Source organism: Notamacropus eugenii, chromosome 5 (genome assembly GCF_028372415.1).
Source record: "Notamacropus eugenii isolate mMacEug1 chromosome 5, mMacEug1.pri_v2, whole genome shotgun sequence".
Taxonomy (NCBI): Eukaryota; Metazoa; Chordata; class Mammalia; order Diprotodontia; family Macropodidae; genus Notamacropus; species Notamacropus eugenii.
The window spans coordinates 418,796,671-418,818,783 of NC_092876.1; the positions used below are offsets into that span (position 1 = coordinate 418,796,671).

A 22,113-nucleotide genomic window follows, 5' to 3' on the forward strand; every position below is an offset into this window, starting at 1 on the left:
TTTAAAAATATAGCTATTTCCTCTGAATATTTTCTAGAATATCATTAGATAGATACCACATACATACACATATGTACATACATTTGCCCACACATGCATGTTAACATGCCAAACAAATTTTACAACTTGAAAAAAGAAAAAAATTCACACATTTTTACCTCTTTTGCAACAGTATGCCAGTGGAGATGAGTTTCACATATATCCATCCTTTCCTGGTGCAAGAATTTGCATTTGTCTGGGACTAAAAGAGCATCACTTACAAACTCACCAACTGAAAGAAAAGGCAAAAACGAAAGCTTTAATTCTACACTGTAGCAGACTTTTGAACTGAAGAGTTACAAAGGCTAGAAGAAATTTTGAGGGACTATCTGCTCTGTCTTCTTTTAGGCAGCTAAACCCAACAGATAACTATTTTCTAAATAATTGTTCTACAGTATCATCTGAGAAGTTTGTTCCATTTTTACTACCCTATTAGAAAAAAATATTCTTGAAGGCCCTTCTGACGTTTTTGCAATTTTTTATCCTTTTTAAAAAGCTTCTCCCATGTGTACTAATAACACTTAAGATTTTTATGATTAAAATAATAATCCTCTGTTTCAAGTGTTACAAGTAGCCTTTGCATCCTACCAAGGAACCAGAAATGAATTCTGCTTCACCTAAGAATTGTACACTTTTTATGATTTTTTTTTCCTGACTGGACTTAAAACTTTTTTAGTTCAAAGGTAAATATGTAAAACACTACCTAACCATACAACAAACTGCCATTCACCTAACATGGAAAAGTAAATACTGCAAGGATGAATAAGATAAGGCCTTATCTCTGCTTATTGTTAACTATTACTGCGACAAAATGCAGGAAATAATAGCTGTAATCAGCCCTAAACTGGGATTAAGGAAACTTGCTATTTGAGGTAAAATTTCTTGGGACTATAAATTGATATTGTCCTGAGTTTTAATTTCAGGTATGATGTTTGAATTGTCATTAAGTCAATAATCAACCATTTAAGTGAAGCCATATGCTTCTTAAAGGGAGCATGATCTAAGAACTGATATAAGTACATGTTTGTGCATGGAAAGGTTGAGAGGAGAACTCTATATATATGGTGGTAGGATCCTGTTGACTCAGTTTCTCCACCATGCTATTTCCTTTCTGAACAGGAAATTTTCCCACCTGGTTAATTCTGAGCCTGGATATGATACCCTACGGATAATGTTGAACTTTGTTGCTGGATCAGCTGTTACAAAATAAAGGTCAACTATGACTCTTACTCAGAATCAAACAAAACTAAGGAAGCTTTATCTTATGTTTATGTCAATTCAATCTACGCCCTTGAAGAAATAGTCTTGATATTGTTATAAACCTGTCCTTCCTTTCTTTCACAGAAAATTTCTATACCAACTCAAATTGTAAAAGTTTGGTAATATTCATACACACATACACACACATATGTATTTTATATACATACATAAATTATATATACACACATATAATCTTGTTGCAATACTCAATATTTAATTTACTATAATGGGACGCAAGTATAAAAGATATTACTGTTTTTAATTTTCTATTCTGAACTTGTGATCATTAACAGTTATATATTCATGTGTAAGATTTAGTTCTTTAAGTATCTTTTTCTTTCTGAATATGATAATATATATACACACTTGATATATATGTATATGTGTGTGCATATACACACACATATACACATACATATACACACACACACACACATAAAACCTCAAAGTGGGGATAGGAAATTAGGACAAAGATGCGTTTTGACAAAATGTAAAAGTTTTAAATTGTAATGGAAAAAACTTCACTTTGAGAAAGCAACAACACACACATATGTGTGTCGGGGGGGCTTTCAAATATTTCTCTTAAGATCAATGACAGGACAAGTTAGCTCCATAAGGTTTGAGCTGGTTTTCAAGATACTGGAAGACTAAATGTAAGAGGTTTTATTAGGCAGGCCTTAGTAAACTGCATTACTAGGAGAATATCACTCCAGAGATACCCTGGGAATAAGAAGGCCTAGTGCAAAGTTTCCAAGGGAAAAGATTTCCAAGGATCAGGTGACTACACAGGAAAGCTAAGATCCAAGATGAAAATGTTTCTGATGAATGGAGTTTTAAATCTGTAACCTGATTAAATTTACCTGTAGAGTCAGATTAATTAGATTATGACTCCACTTAACTAAGTTTGTTCAACTTTTATGACACTGAAGGTAATATGGGATTATAAATCTGTCTTTTTAAAAACTATTTTGTGACACTCACAACCATAAAACAATCAAAAATAGCTGTTAGTCTAACAACCACAAACAAAAGCTACAGACCCAAATGGAGACTTAACAATGGAATCCTAAATAATAACCAAGTCAAGGAACAAACCATAGAAATAATTTATAATTATGTGAAAGGAAATGATGATGAAACAATATACCAAAATTTCTAGGTTACAGGTAAAATAGTCCTGAGGGTAAAAATCATTTCCTTACAAATATACATTAACAAAATGCAAATAAAAAAGATTAATAAACTTGTATGAATTAATGAATATGTATGTTAAAAAATCAAAAAGATAATAAATAAGCCTAAAATAAGAACAAAAGAAGAGATGTTAAGCATTAGAAGAGAAATAGATAAATTGGAACAAAAGTTTAAAACCATAAAGATGGTAAATAAAATGAAAACCCAGTTCTTAGAAAAGATTAATGAAACTGACAAACCTTTAGCTAACTTAATTAAAAAGAAGATGGCAAGAAAAAAACAAATAAATACAATAGCAAATGAGCAAGGTGAAATCAATAAAAAAGGACAAAATAAAAAGAATAATCAGAATAAATTGTGCTCAGTTATAGGCCAAAAAACTGAGAACACAATAGAAACAGAGGAATACCTTCAAAAATAAAAAAAAAATCACACAATTAGATTAAGGACTTTATGTAACCCAAATTCAGAAAAATGAAAAAGAATTAGTTGTAATACAGGTCCTGGAAACTCCTCTCCCTGCTTTGAACTTTCCCCTGAACTCTCCTTGAATCTGACTACAGGGTCAAGTCTATGGTGTTTGGCTGAGGCATCCACTCATCCCAGTAACCCTCTCAACTTGCTTTTCATTGGCCTACACCCAATCTCTCAATTCTGTGACCCCTAACCTAGCCCAGCCGTTCATAGTCTATTACCTCTGGATCACTCCTGGCTACTTCCTACCCCAGATCCTATCTAGACCCCATTTGTCCTTGACCCTGTGGTTCAGTCCGTGGCTTTCACCTGGGGCACCCAGTCCTTCTCTGTTACCTCCCAGTCACCCCAGTCTACTGTCGACTCTCATCCAGATCTTTCTCCTATAAAAAGAATCTTGTTTACCAAAGTGAGGATTTATAGAATCATGCCCAACCTGTCCTGTGTTTTAATAAACCTTGTCTCTGGCTAAAAGAAGGCTTGGGTAGAAGTCATTTGAGGTAGAACTCGTATGTCACTATTTCTGGGTCCCAGCACCCCTAAACCTCAACAGAACCACCAAAGAAAAAATCCTAGTCCTGATGGATTCGAAGGAGAATTCTATCAAACTTTTAAAGAAAAATTACTCTCCATACTTCACACATTATTCTTAAATATTGAGAAAGTGCCCTAGCAGAAGCTTTTTTTAATGACATATATAGTCCTAATATCCAAACAAAGGAAAGATAAAACACACAAGTAAAACTAGAGGTTAATATCATTGATGAATTGTTGTGTTTGTCCTTCACTGCAAAGAAGATCATGCCTTCAGAGAAATGATGACATGACTTGCACATGACTTTGTTTTGAGTGAGGGAAGGCTGTCATCAGCCTCACTTCTCCAGAGCCATCTGAATCCAGTGACCAGATATTCATCAGGATGACCAGAGATGACTCGGGATGCACTGAGTCAAAAAAAAAAGAGCCTTTCAAAGAGGCTACAGCAATTTGTTCTAAAAATCAAACATTATGACCAAGTGTGATTTATGCCAGGAATGTCTGGATGGTTCAACAATAAGGAAAAAAGGTTAACATAATTGATTAAAATAATTAAAACCCAAACTTCCAAAATCACATGATCATTCAACACATGAAGAAAAAGCCTTTAACAAAGTATAAAAAGTATTCGTCTAAAACCCAAAGTAGGCAGTGAAGACAACAGGGATACTATTTCCAGTAAAGATGGGAGTGCAGACAAGATTCCCACTCTTCCCACTATTATTCAGTATATATCTGGAAACGTTAGTAATAATAGTAAGACAAGAGGAGAACTAAAAGATATTAGAAATTAGAAGCATAATGAAAAGTAAAGGAGAGAAAACTATCCCTCCCCATCTGATGATAGTGTGGTATATTTGGAAAATTGTAGGGAATCAGCAATGATATTGAAATAATGGCAGCAGCAAAATTACAGACTACAAAATCCTCAAAAGTCCAAAGTAAGCAACAAGATGGAGTAGACAGTTTCTCTGATTTCCACTGCCTCTCAAACCCCTGGAAAATAGAAATTATGCACCCAAAATAAAGTGACTTCAATTGTCTCAATGGTCACAGACACCCACACACCCAAAAACCAACAAAACATTTTTTTTAAAATGCATTAATGCTTACTAACAATGAAGTCACGATACACTCCTACTCCAACTTGTAAGCTACTGGCAACAAGGCTACAACAGCAAACCCAGGTTTGCAACAAAACCCATCCCTACCCCTGGGTCCCTGGTCTTCCACTCCCCTTTTCCAGTGCTGTGGAGATCCCAACTCCAGACAGCAGAAATCTGCACTGGCTCTGAAAGATGACTGGGAGGTCACAGCCTCTCCAAAGCAAAAACCTACAGGTTCGGGGGGAAGGAGGGATTGGTACAGAACACTGAAGGTATCAAAGATTTTGGGAAGAAGAGAACTTAAAGATGTTGGAAACAAACATATAAATCAGTATGAAAAACAATAACAACATTAGGAAATGTGGTACAGTAAGTGAGTGCAGGCATCTACAAATAAATACTGAAAAATGAAGGAAAGCGATCCACTTGATGAGACAGAAGACCCTGTGGAATCTGGGGAGAATATGGAGCCACAACACACTATTCCTGAGTGGTTCATAAGAGAAATGAGAGCAGAGCTGATGGATTACAGAGGAAAAATAATAAACAAAGCAAAAACTGGAATGAGTAATGACTAGCCTGACCAAAGAAACAAAAGGGAGAATAGTAGGGTTTGAATATAACTTCACAGAAGGGAGGACAATCTAGAAGAGAAGGAAAAAACAAGAACATTAAATGAGGATGCTCATTATCTAAACCAAAGATACTGATCACAAATACAGGATGCCTATAGACAACCAAGGGGGCATCGAGGTGGTGCAGTGGATAAAGCACTGGCCTTGGAATCAGGAAGACATCTTCATAAGTTCAAATCCTCCCTCAGACATGTAGCTGTGTCTGGACAAGTAACTTAACCCTGTTTGCCTCAGTTCCTCATCTGTAAAATTAGCTAGAGAAAGAAATGGCAAACCACTATAGTGTCTTTGCCAAGAAAACCTCAAATTGGGTCACAAAGTTGGGCACAATTTAAACAAAGTATCAACAACAAATTAAAGTAACTGTACAAGCTATAAATGAAATCTCAAAGGGTCAAGTGGGAAATAATAGATGGATTTACAAGCGAATTCTGACAAACATTAAAAAGAATTCATTCCAATATTACATTAAATGTTTGCAAAACTATGAAAATAAAGAAAACTTCCAATTTTTTTCCTATGGTTTGCTATAACGCAGAGAAAGAAAACTGCACACCAATATCTCTAATGAACACCGACAAAAAATTTAAGTAAAATCTAAGCAAACAGGCTACAACTTATTTAAAAAGATCATATAATATGAACATATTGGATTTAAAACTAGAAATTCATAGGAATTGATAAGGAAGACTATAAAAAGAGCAAACCATATTAAAAGATGAATAATAAAAACTACCTGATCATATGAACAGATGCTGAGAAAAGGATTTTTTTTTTTTTTTACAAAATCCACTCATTAATGTAAAAAAAGCATAGGAATAAAAGGATTTTTCCTTAATGTGGTAACTAGTATCCATTAGACTAAAAAGCCAGCACTACATGTAAGAGGTCTTTCAAATAAAACCTGGGGTTTAAGGATGCCTGTTACAATCATTCTATTTAATGAGATGCTAGAAATGCTAAGTTTAGTAACAAGGCAAGAAAGAGAAAACAATGGAATAAACACAGGCAGAAAACTATCTCTGCAGAAGATATGAATCTCAGAGTCAACTAAAAAGAGTAATTGCTGCAATAATCTCAGGAAGGCTGAAGGGCACAGAACAAATCCATAGAAATTGTCAGAAATTCTTGTATACGACCAACAAAACCCAGCAGATGGAGAGTAGAGAAATTCCACTTGGTATAGAATCTATAAAATATTTGGGCTTATATATACCCAGACACATATAAGAAATATATGAATAAAACTACAAAACACTTTACTGAAACAAAGACAGATCTAATTAGTTGCAGATGGGTGGGTCAGGACAATATAACAAACATGACAATTCTACCTAAATTAATTTACTTATTCAGTATAGTATCAAATTACCAAAACATTATTTTGTAGATCTAGAAAAACAATAATAAAATTCATCTGTAGAGACAGATCTCAAACTATACCACAAAGTAGTTCACTTTGTGCCTCCAACAGGTCAGAACCCGAGATCCCTTTACCTATAGGCCCTGTTTGCCAGAGATTATGATGGCCTGTAGGCTACTTGAATAGCCCTATACCAGAATATCCACAGGCTGATTGCTGTCTTTTTGACATACCAGAATGAATGAAACTTGATCTTTGATTTAATGAACCATTTTTCTATTTGGTACTCTTTTTCTTATTTGCTGGAGTGTTTTTCAGGATAGCCATACTTGGCTAACATCTTTCATCATGCCAACAATAGGAGAATATTGAAAAGAAAGGAAGGAAGGAAATACTATGAACAACAGAATTTTTAAACTGGATATAACTATTAAATGATAATATTACAAACAGCAAGTCTTGATGAACATGCTACTACATTACTAAAAGACCTAAACCACATCAGTATTGACATATGGAGTACAAGGATAAAGGAACCACGCAATAGATTCAAGACTTGGCATCAAGTGACTGAATTTAGCTACTTGATATGTGTGTGACCTGAGTCATGTTGTGTAATCTCTCTGAGCTTTAGTTTCCTCGTTTGTAAATGAGGGAGTTGGAACAGAGGACTTCTCCCTGTAGATCTAAAGTTATAATCAACAGGTAAATAATTTACAGCTTAATGAAGTCCAGCTCACAAGTACTTCTCAGAAAGTGAAATAAAGAAGGCTGAAAAGTCAGCATTAGTATGCATTACTCATTATGAATACAAAGAAAAAATGACTACCATGAGAATAATTGCAGCTTTACCTGCCATCATCTGTAGAAGAAAATGGACAAAATTAGATTAAAGGATGTATTTACAAGTCAACAGATAATTATTAAGGGCCAATTATTTCCCAGATATTGTGATAAATGCTGGAAATATTGAAGGCCAAAAGAAAGATGATGCTGGACCTCGATGAATTTATAGTATGATAGGAAGATGGGACACAAAAAAGATTTGGAAGGGAGTGTGAGGAGGGGGGCAGCAGAGTCAGAAATAATCATGACTGGGTGGGCCCTTCCTCAGAGGAAGTCTATGAAGATAATGACAATATCCTTCAAGACAGTCAGCTAATCAGTCAAGTGCAACTGTGTGCTATCCAGTAGAATAGTTCATCCACCTCTAAGAAGGCATTTAATTCCATCAAAAGTAAAGTACAAGCAAAGCTTAGAGAGATGCTGAATTTTTGGTTCAGTAAGTGGGCAGATGGAATTCAGTTTTATGCTGATAGTAACAATCCAAAGCACTTTTATAATTTCCTGAAAGCTATTTATGGACTAAAAACTTATGGTGCATCACAGCTACTCAGTGCTGTTGGAGCCACATTGATTAGTGATAAGGACATGATCCTAGAGGGATGGGCTAAACACTTCCATAGTGTTCTTAACAGACCATCATCAATCAATGCTGAGGCCACTGACCATTTACCTCTGGTTGAAGTCAATCCCTCCTTAGCTGAACTTCCAACTGAAAAAGAGGTTTTGAGGGCCATTAGGCTCCTTTCATGTGGCAAAGCACCTGGTGCTGATTCTATTCCAGGTGAAATTTACAAGGTAGGGGGACCAAAGCTGATTGAAATATTCCAGGTTATATGGCAAGAGGAAGTTATCCCCCAGGGGTTCAAGGATGCCTCTATTAAGGTAAAGGGAATAGATTGTTCTGTGACAATCACAGAGGGGTCTCTCTCTTAGTCACTGCTGGAAAGATTCTTGCTAGAGTCCTCCTTAATAGGCTGATCCTTCACCTGGAAGAGAGTCAGTGTGGCTTTAGAAAGGACTGAGGAACAGTCAATATGGTGTTTCCTGCCCAACAACTCCAGGAGAGATGCCAGGAGAAGAACAGAGGTCTGTACACAATGTTCATAGACCAAGGCCTTTGATACTGTTAGTTGTGAGGGCTTATGGAAAATTATGTCAAAATTTGATTGCCCAGAGAAGTTCATCAATATTGTATGTCAATTTCATGATGGCATGTTTGCCCAGGCTCTGGAGAGTGGAAAATGTTTTTGTGCCTTCCCAGTCACCAGTGGAGTGAAACAGGGCTGTGTGCTTGCTCCCATGCTTTTTAACATGCTGTTTTCAGCCATGTTGTCAAATACTTTCAGTCAAGGTCAACTACTGCAGTGATGGTAAATTCTTCAATCTGAAAAGGCTCCAAGTCAAGACCAAAGTGGAGGGAGTGTTGGTGCATGATTTTCTGTTTGCAGATGACTGTGCACTCAGTGCAGCCTCTGAAGCTGAGATGCAACAAAGTATGGATCAATTCTCTGCTGCCTGTGCTAATTTTGGTTTAATAATCAACACCAAGAAAACACAGGTGCTCCATCAGCCACCAGCACACCATCCATACGTGGAACCATCAGTTACAACAAATGGAAAAGTTTTGAATGCTGTGGATAAGTTCACTTACCTTGGTAATGTGCTTTCCAGGGATGTACACATTAATAAGGAGGCTGACACACACATTACCAGAGCTAGTTCAGTGTTTGGGAGGCTCCAAAGCTCCAAAGCATTAGACTGACTACCAAACTGAAGTTCTACAGAGGCATTGTGCTGACCTCATCGTTGTATGCCTGTGAAACATGGACAGCCTACCAGCACCATGCCAGGAAAGTGAATTGCTTCCATCTGAACTGTTTTAGGAAGATACTGAGGATCATCTGGCAGGATAAGGTACCAGACACTGCGGTTCTTGCTTGAACTAAACTGCCATGCATTCAAACAATGCTTCAGAGAGTGCAACTCCAATGGGCTGGCCACATTGTTCGAATACAAAATGTATGCTTCCTGAAAAGACTATTTTATGGAGAACTTGCATGGGGCAGGCAATCACTTGGTGGTCAGAAGAAGCAATACAAGGACACTCTCAAGGTCTCTCTCAAGAACTTTGGATTTGACTGTGCAACATGGGAGACACTGGCACAGGACCACTCAGCATGGCATGCCCACATCAGAAAAGGTGCTGTGCTCTATGAGCAAAGCAGAATTGAGACAGCACAAAATAAATGCAGGAGGTGCAAATTTGGAGTATCCACCCCAAATATTCACACGGACTATCGGTGCCCAACCTGTGGTAGAGCATTTTGAGAAGCCACAGTAGGACACAATGAAAATTGACTTTATCATGGTGATGTCATTTTGGTTCTCTTCGAGAACAAAGGTCAACAACCAACTATTCTGTGCTAGGATTCTGGAGTTACAAAGAAAAGCAAGACAGTTGCTGCCCTCACATTCTGGAAGGAAACATGAACAGCCGACAGAGGTGGCCACATGTGGCTCTCTAGGTCCTCAAGTGTGGCCCTCTGACTGAATCCAAACTTCACAGACCAAATCCTCAAGCATTTGGGGACCTAGAGGGTAGCCTTGAGGCCACAAGTTCCCAACTCCTGGAACAAGATATAGTCAGTACAAATGGAAGGTATGCTATGACAGAAGGCATAACATTGGAATCTGGAAGGGGGAAAAGAAGGTTGAGAAGTAAGATAATGGACATGTTGAGTTTAAGATGTCTAGGGGATGGCAGATGCAGATGTGAGAATGGAGCTCAGCATGGAGGTATGGGCTGGATAAGGAGATTTAAGATTCATTAGCACAGAGTTGATAATTTAATTCACTGGAATTGAGAGAAATAGGGCTGGGAAGGTGGGTTGGAGCTAGGTTGTAAAGGGATTTAAATTGCAACATATATGTTGCATATATTTGATCCTAAAAGCAATAAAGAAGTCCTGGGAGGAACTGAATAAGCCAATTTGTACTTTAGAAAAGTCAGTCTGATGGTGGTAAGAAGGCTAGACTGGAGAAGGAAAAGACTTGAGGCAGAAAAAGACCAATTAGGAGGCTATTTCAATAGTCCAGGAGAGCAATGATAAGAACCAGTTAATAGAGAGAAAGAAATAAATGAATAACAAAAGCAATTTTTTTACACTGTGCACTCAAATACAGCTATAATAGAACAGCAAAGATAGTCCTCGACTTCAAGGAGTTTATTTTCTTTTGGGAAATACAAAATATATAAGTGAGGGAGGGCACAGGAGAGTAGAGTGGCACCTCATCCAGAAATAATGGCAGAGTATTTGGTCATGCATCATGCTTCCAAAATGGGAAGCAGGAGAATAAAGAGTAGTCCTGGAGGAGCAAGGTGGTAGAACAGACTAGAAGGTAAGGTGGGAAAGTGGACACTGAAGTAAAGCATGGAGCACGGACCTTCCTGAAATAGTGGGTGTGAAAAATATTGTAGAACCAGGTCTGGTAACCGAATGGAGATGTGGGGTGAGCTAAAGGAAGGAGCTGAGACTGACTCCAAAGCCATGACCGAGGGTGAATATAATACTAGGAGCCATTCCCCAATAGATAAATGGTCACAAAACCAGAAATTTTATTCTGAATAAATGGAAAAAGTCCACTGCCATATGAATTTATCTGAATCAGAAATAATAGGATAAGTGTAAACTGAAATAACTCTGAGGTTTTATTTCATAAACCATCAAATCTGAAATGGTCAACAATGGAGGGGTTGTGAAAAGACAAGTACTTTAAAACAGGAGTAGAACAGTGAATTGGTCTAGCCATTCTGGAGAACATTTTGGAATTATATGTAGCTAGCATCCTCATGTCCACTGGTATGGACCTTGCTGCTCATTGGTGGGATCATGCCCCACATCTGTGTGGGGCAGGGGGCAGGGAAGAGTTGGGGAGAGCAGGAGAGAAAAGAGATTCACTTTTTTGACCTTCTTGGGGTCTCTTGAATGTCTTCAGGTTCTGCAGTCTCTTTGGATGAGAGTAAAAAATGAACAAGGCCATCCCTCACTTCCAGTTGCTAAAGAAAGAAAAAACTTGGGAAGAGGCTGACAGTCTCCAACATGTACCTCTTCTCAGAGACTTAGAGAATTTGCCCTTTGGATGAGACCTGTGACTTTCTTTCCTGATTGATCTAAGTTATCTTGCTCTCTGAGGGAGAGCTCTTTGATTATAATATCAGGTACATATTCTCATATATATACTTTCTCTAATTTCTGTTTTGCTGCTGATTTGGATAAATGGAGTTTCTTTGCTGTCTGTTGGTTACATGTGTGCTCACTGTGGTACTTGTATTTGGTGGGAAAGAAGTCAAGCCTTGGATACACAGCTTAGGCCCTTCTTTCTCCATTAATGAATAGCAATCAGAAGTTTAGCTTGAACCTTAAAATCACATCTCCTAGACTAATAATATTTAAGGGAGCATATAAATGCAATTCTAGCCCAGCATTCCTTTCTCTGTGAGGAAACCTCCTGCTTCTCCTTTGGAGAAGAGTGCAGGAAGAAAAGGCTCTTCTGCACTCCTTCAAACCTGACAACAGTACATCCCAGCTACAGATGGGCAACAGTCTTTGCTATGTATATAAAAAAAAGCATAATACAGTCTTAAGCATATATCTCAAGAAAATTGATGGTATAAAGAAAACACATGTAACACATGTCTTATCCGTACCTGAAAACAAAGCTGTGGAATGTGATCTCTCTCTCTCTCCCCCTCCCTCCCTCTGTCCCTCTCTCTCTTTCTGATCCCTGCCCAAACTCTACTTCATGGCTATTCTCTGGACCCTCCTGGCTTCAGTGATTATCAATAACTGTTGCTCTTTTCCCTCCCAGCCTGATTTACTTATATATTTTTTTCTTTTGCTCATTAAAGGGGCTATTCCTTCATTACTTCTTAAAGATGCCTATTCTCTGAATGGGCATCACCTCACTCTATGTGACTACCTGAATAGGCCTTAGGTGAGAAAGGCCAAGGTTTTCTATTGCATCCTGGGCCCTCTCCAGTCATCCTGATGAATATCCGGTCACTGGATCCAGATGGCTCAGGAGGAGAAAGTGATGCTGGTGAACTTGCACAGCCCTCCCTCACTCAAAACAAAGTCAAGTGCAAGTCATGTCATCATTTCTCTGATGTCATGGTCTGCTTCGAAAATGAAGGATGAACACAACAACACAATAAAAATGAAATGGTAAATTATTTTGCTCTAACAAGTGAATACAAGACATTCAGAAAAATTCTGGAAGACATATGCATGGATGTAGAATAAAATAAATAGAATTAAGTGGCACAGAAGAAAGAGCACTAATTCTGAAGTCAGAAGATCTGGGTTCAAATCTCACCTCAGCACCACTTATTAACTGTGTAACCTTGAGCAAGTAGCTTAACCTCCCTGTGCCTCAGTTTCTTCACTTGTAAAACAAGGGGAGGCTTCTCAGGTCCCTTTCAACTCCAGATACATGATCGACTCCAAATTCCATCTTCTGTCTCCCCCATGTACTCAACTATATTCTAATAAATGCCACAACAAGACAAAGGGAAACATCTGTAAAACTAATCTGAATCTGAAAGATAAATAACTGACTCACAGAATGCTGAAACATATCTCTTTCCTGTCAGTAGTGGACCACAGGTGCAAAATGAGGTACCTACTGTCAGACATGATCAATGTGGCACTGTTTGTTTTTGCAAATACTTGTTTTGCTATTGTTATAAAGGAGGGTATTTGGCAGGAGAAGGGGGAGAGAAGATATTGAGAAACCACAGCAATACTAAAAAAATAAAATCAGTTTTTTAAAAAGACTGGAATTTGCATACTGGCAAAGTATTAGGATTTTTTCCAGTTTTAACCATCTGACTCAATGCAAAATAAAGTATTATGGGTTGCTGATAAGCACACAGAACTTCCCCCCAAATCAGTACTGGCACAACTATATGGGTTATTGTAGTTATCTAGACTTTCTCTATAAATATAATTTGAATAATTATATAGTGCAGTATTCATGTAATGCGAATAGGTAGAAATTAATTTACACTGAAGATTTTAACAGTCTAATTCAGACAGGAATGATCTGGGTATTTGTTAAGAGGCAATTATGCTACAGTAGAGAGCTATACTTGTAAACTCACCTGATTTTAAGTCCTTTCTCTACCACTCATTAGTTGTGTGAACCTCAGCATTCATTTGACCTCTCAGAACCTCATATTCTCCTTCTGGACAGTATGGATCATAATAGTTGTACCTACCTCATAGGTTTGTTGTGAAGATCAAATGAGAAAATGCATATAAAACATTTTGTAAATGTTAAATATTAGCTGTTTTCTTTTTTATTATTGATCCAACTAATATATATTTTCTTCTTCAAAGAATCTTCAAAACTAATAATAATTAGTTGAAAAATAAAATAGGTCATTGCACAGAAATAAAGATTGAATTCACAATAACCTTACTTTACAATAACCTTCTGTTATTAAACTGTGGGTTCCCCTTCAGAGCAAGGGCTTTTTTTTTTTTTTTACTCTTTCTATAGATACCCAGCATTTAGCAGAGTATCTGGCACTTAACAGGTACTTAAGTAATTCTTGTTAATCTGACTTGATTTACAAGCTTACAAATCTGTAAGCTTTATTTTTAAGTTTACAAGAAGCTTAAAAGGAGTCCAACTTCACTTGTGTTATAGGACACATAACAATAGATTCAGAGCTGGAAAGCATCTTCCAGGCTATTTAGTCCGACTCCCTCATTTTACAGATGAGGGAATTCAGAAGCACAGAGGTAAAATTGCCCAACGTAACAATAATTAGAGATACTGAAAAACATACATTCCCATGAACTCACCCAAGCATCGATAAGGAATCACAATGTGAGGATAGCTCTTGCACTGCTTTCGGCCTCTCTTACACCAGTTCTGAATTGTCACTGGCTGGTTAGCTTCCACGACATTGGTGATCTGGAGTTCCGGATAGACCTGGTATAAAATACACATGAAGATTATTTTAACAGCTTCCAATTTGATTCTGTGTAAAGAAATGTAAAAAAGTTTGTATTTGGAATTTCACACTAGCATCACTCTGATGACCTGAATCATCCCATAGCCAAGGATCTGAACTCTAAATGGATCCAAATGTAAAATGAAAATTTCCACATTGATCCAAAAGATAAAGGAGAAGAATGTGATCAGTGATACTTTGAAATATAGAATAAAAAGTCTAAATTTAATGTTGAGGCTGACTGTGATAATTCACTTAAAATTGTATTATGTATCTACTATTACAAAGGAATACTGTAGCACTGTTCTGTGGGGGAATGTAAAAATCCCTGTCTTAGAGGCATTTAGCAGTTTTATTGTTGTATTCTCTTGTGTGTCAATGATTCTTATTCCTATACTTTATATAAAGAAAAATTAAACAACATTCTGAAGAAAATTTGGCACAGTGCCTATAATAGTGGTTCTATGGTAGTAAGAAGGGGCAGATTCAAGAAATGTTGGGGAGGCAGGTACAGTTAAGATTTAGCAATTGACTGGAGAAGTGATACAGTGTGAGAAGCTGAGGACAAGGTTGCTAACTTGGGTGACTAGAATAAATGAACTTTTAAAAGCTGATTCTGCCAATTAGAGAATTAGGAAGGTTCAGAAGAGAGCTGTGTTTGAGGGCAAAAATAATGAATTCTATTCTGTACATTTTGAGTTGGAGATGCCTAGGACAGAGCCACAGGGAATACTCAAACTAGGAATTGGAAAAGGTAATCAATAAGGATTAACAGGTGGGAGGAAAACCAAGAGAAAAGAGTGTCAAGAAAAGCCAGAGAACAAAGAGTACATAGGATGAGTCGGGGTCGAGGGTCAACCATTAAATGCTGAAAATTTTTTAAAAGTCCATGGAAATATGGAAAGGTGTCACCACATAGAGCCTCTAGAAGTCTAAGATATCTAGTGGAAAAAGCTCTAAAAATGAACCAGAAGGAATAATGACAAAAGAAATGAAAAGAGAGATAACTACAAGTCCCTCCCTCCAATCCAAGAAAGATTGCCATTACTGGAATCTGAAAAGAATGCAAAGAATATAAACGCTGGTATAATCTCTGTTCCAAGCCCCGGTGATATGGGACCATCTCTTAATTGGTGGAGATGAATGCTCTGTGAGGGTTGGGGTGAAGTTGGCAAAAATGGCTGAACTTTTCATTCAGTCTTTGGAAACCTTCTTCAAGACTCAATAAGTTTTGAGCCTTCTTTGACATTCTTTCAGTGTGAGTTGCTTCAGGTTAAATTTCTAGCTTTGAAAGGACTCACTTCACTTCCTGGCAAGAATGAAAGGAGAGAGAAAAGATTTATGGTATTTTCTTTCTGTTCTCTTAAATATTGCTAATCTAGTGATATGATTGGGTTCAGTTCTGATCACTTTGTCACTACCAGGGGGAAGAGGGATCCCAAACTCTGTATCCAAGGTATGGCCCTTTTCCTACCTAATACCAGTTCTACAATAAACACACATAGCAAATAGTAAAGAAATACATTTATCTAAATTATAGCAAAACAGAAATCAAAGAAGGTATGATATAAGATGCCAGACAATATAGAGTGAAGGAGTTCTCCCACTGGGATTGAGATAACTCAGCTCAACCAAGAGAAACTGAATCTTGGATCTCACCCAAAGAGAATTTGCCTGCAATCTTTAGAGTACCAACCTGGAGATATGGACATAAAGGAAACTATCTGCTCCTCTCATGCTTTCTCAGCCTTTTCCTTCAACAACTTGAAATATAACTGACCTCTTCCATTTTCTCTTTTGGAACCGGAAACTAGAAATGCCTCAAGTGACTCACATTTGAAGAGTCAGAAATCTCAGTTTGATGAGTCCTGAAGCAGACTCTCAAAGACTGAAGAGCTCAGTTGTTCTGGCCAACTCCTTCCCATTCTTCATGCAGGGCAGGGAATTCATCTCCACAAATAAGGAGAGTCCCATACCAATGGATCTTGGGCCAGGGTTACATTACACTGTTAACTCCTTGAGAGCAGAGACTGTCTTTTACCTTTTCTGTATCCCCAGCACTTAGTATAGGCCCTAGGGCTCATAGCTGGTGCTTAATACTTATCAAATGACTGACAGGTCAGACTCATATCAGAAGACAGGGAAGACCAGGACCCCAAAACCTCTCAGGCTTCTGCCTCATATGCACAGCTCTAACCGCAGGAAACACCACACAACCCTACCCAAGGAACAGCAGGAAAGAGGGACAACCCAGAATCCAAGCAGCACAAAGTATAAACAAGCCCACAGTCAGGAGGCAGAGTCAGACTAATACCCAGGCAGCACTTCCCAAGGAACCACAGAAGAAAGGGCCAGTGCAGCAGCTAAGAAGTAAAACACCTAGGGTCATTGCAGAAAACTTGCTATAAGCTCTATCAACAATATCCAGTCAGGGTCTGTCAGGTTTAAAGCAAGGGATGAAGCTAATTCTAGACTGGAGACTGCACAAGAAACTCAAGACATATCAGCAGATAGGAGACTGAGCCAAAAGTCAGAAATTCCTGAAATGGTAGGGCCTAATCTTGGTCACAACTCAGAGGACCAAGAAGATCTACCTAGACCCATCAAAAAATATGAAAGGTAGCACTCTTATCAAAGTACAAAACCTGAATTCAGAAATGAAGGCTGGAAATATAAATGGAAACAAATGACTTAGATAATAAAGAAATATTATGGACCAAGATAAGCCCACAAGGTAAATCCAGAGGAAAGGAGAAATTCTACAAGTTCAAGTATCAACCTCATAGAAAACAATTATTTGAACACAAATTATAAGAGTAACTGGAAGAATAAAACAACAGAAAATATAAAATGCCATCTAGGCAGGAAAAGATGGCAAGAAGAATCAATAGTTTAAAATAGATGATGAGGAACTTTAATTAAGAACTTAATTCCCTTAAAATTAGGATGAACCACACATAAATTTGGTTATGAGTGAATAACAACACCACATAAAGAAACAACTTGAGAATAAAAAAATATGAAAATAAAATTAAAAGACAAAAAAAAAGATATATACCATACCCACACATACTGTCCTGAAAAAAAAACACAAACAGATCAAGGAGAAATCAAGGAGAAGGTAGGTCGTAGTCTTAGAATCTTTGGGCTACCTGAAAAATCATAACTTTAAAAAAAAAAGCTTGAATAATATAATTGTAGAAATTGTAAAGGAAAAATGCATAGATCTATCAGAATAAAAGGGCAAAGTGAAAATAGGAAGAATATGCCAGTCCAGCAAAATGCCAAAATTCAGTATATCCAAAGCAAAGAAAAAAATACTACAAGAAGCCAAAAATTAAGAGTTTGATGATTGAAAAGCTAAAATCAGTTATCATAAGACTTGAAAGTTACAACTATAAAGGTGAAAAGAGGTTGCAATATGAGATTCCCAAAAGGAAAAGATAAAAACTCACAACCAAGAATAACCTACTTTCCATCATAACTAATCCTAAAGGGGGGAAATGGACCTTTAATGAAACAAAGGATTTCGAAGCAATCATGAAGGTCAGAGCTTAACAGAAACTGTGAAATATAAATACAAGAGTTAAGAGAAACAGAGAAAGGCAAATATACTTAGCCAAATGGAAGAGACTACAATAGTCTATGTATTTGTGTTCAAGTAAACATCTTCTCAGAACCCTAACAGGGCTGGGGGTGGTTTTCTTCTGTTTTGATGATCTTAAGAGAAAAAAAGAAAAAATTAGGGAAAGAAAAATGAGACAACGGCTATTTGACAGGGGTGCATGAGATGAAAAATAGAGGAAAGGAAGGGGAGGAACAGAATTGCTTATGCTTTGTTGTTCAATTGTGTCTAACTCTTTGTGACCTCATGGACCATAGCATACCAATACAATAGGGTTTTCTTGGCAAAAAATACGGAGTGTTTTGCCATTTCTTTTTCCAATGGATTAAGGCAAACTGAAGTTAAGTGATTTGCCTAGGGTCACATAGCTAGTAAGTGTCTGAGGCTGGATTTGAACTCAGGTCTTTCTGACTCTAGATCCAGCACTCTATCTGAGTCACTTAGTTGTTGGTACATATACAAAACAGCTACAGCAAAAATAGAAATGATAAAAAGAGAGAATCAGGAAAATTGCAATAGTATTTAAAGACTTAAATCAATTTCAATACTATATATACACACGTGTTGGTGCATGTACACATACACGCACACACACACACACATACACAGCAGAGTATTTTGTTACTTAAAGAGAAAGCTCTCAAGTTGCAGACAGAACTAATCAGTAAAAGGGACTAGTATGGCTCCTCAAGGTACTGCTTTTAGAGCAGCACAAAATCTAACTGAAAGATACATAAGAATGTTAAGGGCTTCAGGACTTCAGAAAAATTAGGAATGATAAATAATAGCGATAAATGAATATGAACAGAAAGGACTTTAAATGCTTCTTCAACATAAAAGGTACCTCTACAAAAATTTACGATGTATTAGTGCATAAAAATCTTATATTCAAATATAGGAAAGAGGAAATATTAAATGCATCATTGATTAATAAGAATATAGCAAATTTGTGTTAAAAATGAGTAACTGAAGAACAGATTAAAGTACAAATGGAGATTAAAAATCTGAAAGATTTAGTGGATCTAATAACAAATAACAGAAACAATAAAAAAAATTTCATTACAGAGTATGACAACGAGGCATACCAAAAAATTTATGCAACGCAAGCAGAATAGGCTTTGAAGAAAATTTTATGTCTCTTAACAGTTTCACTGAGCAAAAAGAAAAAGAACAAGTTGATGAATTGAGTATGTAAATATTAAAAAAAAAAGAAAGGCTAGAGTAACAAATCAAAAACCTCAAACTAAACACCAAAGTGGAAATTCCAAATATCTAAGAAAAGCTCAACAAAATTTCAAGCAAAGTAATTTCACTGGTGAGTAAAAACTAGCATCTAGTTAAAAAGGAGGAAGAAGTTTTATTGCTTGTATAAAAAATGAGAAATAATTTCTACCAAATGGAGAAGAAAATGAAAGAAATTATTTTGGCTGTTTATATGTCCCCAAAATAGGATGAATGAACTGTGTATCAAAATATAAAAATATTCAAATCTACAGAATAAGAAATAGATCGTATAGTCAATATCTGAAAAAGAAATTGAAGAAGACAAAAAAGGACTCTCAAAGTTAAACCCCTGTATGGTTTTACAAATGAATATGATCAAACACTAAAGGAACAATTAATTCTAAAACTACATAAAGTTTTTGCAGTAGTAAGAAAAGTTACCCTTTTATCTGCAAGTCAAATATGATCTTGACATCGAAACCAGGAAGAGAAAAAAGAAGAGAAGGAAAACTAGAGACATCTGCTGAATGCTAATACAAAGAAATTTAAATAAAATACTAGCAGATCAGCTACAACAACATACTAGAAAGTGTACACATTATGACCAGGTTAAAATGATACAAGAATACAGAGTTGGTTCAATATTTTAAAAGAATATAAACTATGATTATGTCAACAGAGGCTGAAAAAGCTTTTGATATGCAACAACTATTTGTTTTTTCTTTTAAAAGCACAGAAAAAAATGCTATTTTTCCTTAATATCACAGTCACTATCTAAAATCAAGAGCAAACATTTTATGTAAAGGAGAAATGCTAGAGGTCTTTCTAATAACATCAGGAGTAAAGCAAGAATATCATTCTTAACACTTCTATTTAACAGTGTTAGAATTTTAGATAGAGGAAGAATACAAGAAAAAGAAAACTGAACAAATAAACATAAACAAAGAGGAAACAAGACTACTATTTTTTCAGATGATATGACGATCTATCAAGAGAACCCTAAAGACTCAACTAATAATCATGAAACAGAAATGAAATAATAAATTCATCAAAGTTGCAGAATATAATTGCAGCTAGGTAGCACCACATCTAGAGCGCTGACCCTGGAGTCAGGACCACCTGTGTTTAAATGTGATCTGTGTGACCTTGGTCAAGCCACTTAAACTCTGCCTCAGTTTCCTCAACTGTACGATGGGGATAATGATAGCAACTACCTCTGAGGGTTGTTGTGAGGATCAAATGAGATAATATTTGTAAAGCACTTAGCGCAGTGTCTAGCTGCTACAAATATATTTGTGCACATGTTTTCTTTTTTTCTTTCTTTCATCTCTTTGAGGTAATAGGCCTAGTAATGGTATCACAAGGTCACATACTATTTGTAGCAGCTTTTTTTTGCTGGTAAAAGTAAAAGACTAGAATCTAAGGAACACCCATAATCTATAGAATGGCTGAATAAATTATGGTATGTATGGCATGTATAAAGGAAGACTTTTGTGCCATTTTTTTAAGAAATGATGAAAAGGATGGCTTCAGAAAAACCACAAAGCAATATGAAGTTAAATGAGTTGGGTGGGGAACCTGTGGCCTCAAGGTCACATGTGGCCCTCAAGTGTGGCCCTTTGACTCAATCCAGACTTCACACAGAATAAATCTCTTTGATAAAAGGATTGTTCTGTATAACTTGGCCACACCCAAAGACCTAAAAGGCCATATGTGGCCTTGAAGTTGCAGGTTCCCCACCCCTGGTAGAGCAAGGAGCACAGTTTATACAATAACAAAAAAAACCAATCATTTTCAAAGACCTGAAGCACTGGGTTTAACACAAGGCAATAATCAACCATCATGAACAACGTCACAGGCTTACAATGAAGTGGACCTGTACTTGGGATGTAGAAATTAGTTTTGCTTAACCATGTATATTTGTTACAATGGTGTTGTTTTTTCTTTTCATTTCAGTTGTGGGGAGAGGTGGGAGAGGGAAAAAATAAATATCATCTGAATAAATAAATTCTATCTGAAGATCATTCAACTTAAAGAAATAAAGTCTATGATAATCACCACTTTATTACGTGTCTTTTTGTATTTCAACTAAGTTTTTCCTCTAAGTGCATAGATGTTATGACATTGTGTTTGTGTGTGCATGTGTGTGTATATACATATGGCAGTGAAGTGACACAGTGGATAGAGTGCTGGGCCTGGAGTCAGGAAGATCTGAGCTCAAATCTAGCCTCATATGCTCACCAGCTGTGTGACCCTGGGCAAGTCATTTAACCCCTATTTGCCTCAGTTCTTCATCTGTAAAATGGGGAAATGCTGGAGAAGGAATTGGCGAAGCACTCTAGTATCTTTGCTAAGAAAACCCTAAACTGGGTCACAAAGAGAAGGACATGACTAGAACGAATGAACAACAAAATACACATACATGCCCAACACGCTTGTTTCTGTATGAACCATACGCACACATATCATGTGTATATACACACAGATACAGATATAGCTACATGCATACATATACACATACCTGGGATACATATATATATATATATCTATATAGATATATATAGATATATATATATATTCCTTAATTATCTATGATCAATCAACAAGTATCGGCGGTGTCTAATAGGCACTAGGTGCTGTACATGGCAGTAAAAATACAAAAATAAAGAATGAAGAAATTCCTATTCCCAGGGGCTTACATTTAATAGTGGATCCAACAATAACATATATAAAGGCATACAGTCAAAATATAAAGTTGATAAATACAAATACATACAAATTAATTA

The 22,113-nt window shown here is 36.7% G+C and overlaps 1 protein-coding gene across 4 annotated transcripts in view; it reads right to left on the minus strand.

The window, feature by feature from the left end:
* APP (amyloid beta precursor protein) overlaps positions 1-22,113 on the minus strand; it is a 174,443-nt gene that overhangs the window by 107,324 nt on the left and 45,006 nt on the right. For all 4 annotated transcript variants that reach the window (XM_072614921.1, XM_072614925.1, XM_072614923.1 and 1 more), the window contains exons 3-4: positions 14,327-14,456; positions 159-271 (exon numbers count right to left, since the gene is read on the minus strand). In XM_072614921.1, the coding sequence (XP_072471022.1) occupies positions 159-271; positions 14,327-14,456 (243 nt within the window). The remainder of the gene's footprint in view (positions 1-158; positions 272-14,326; positions 14,457-22,113) is intronic.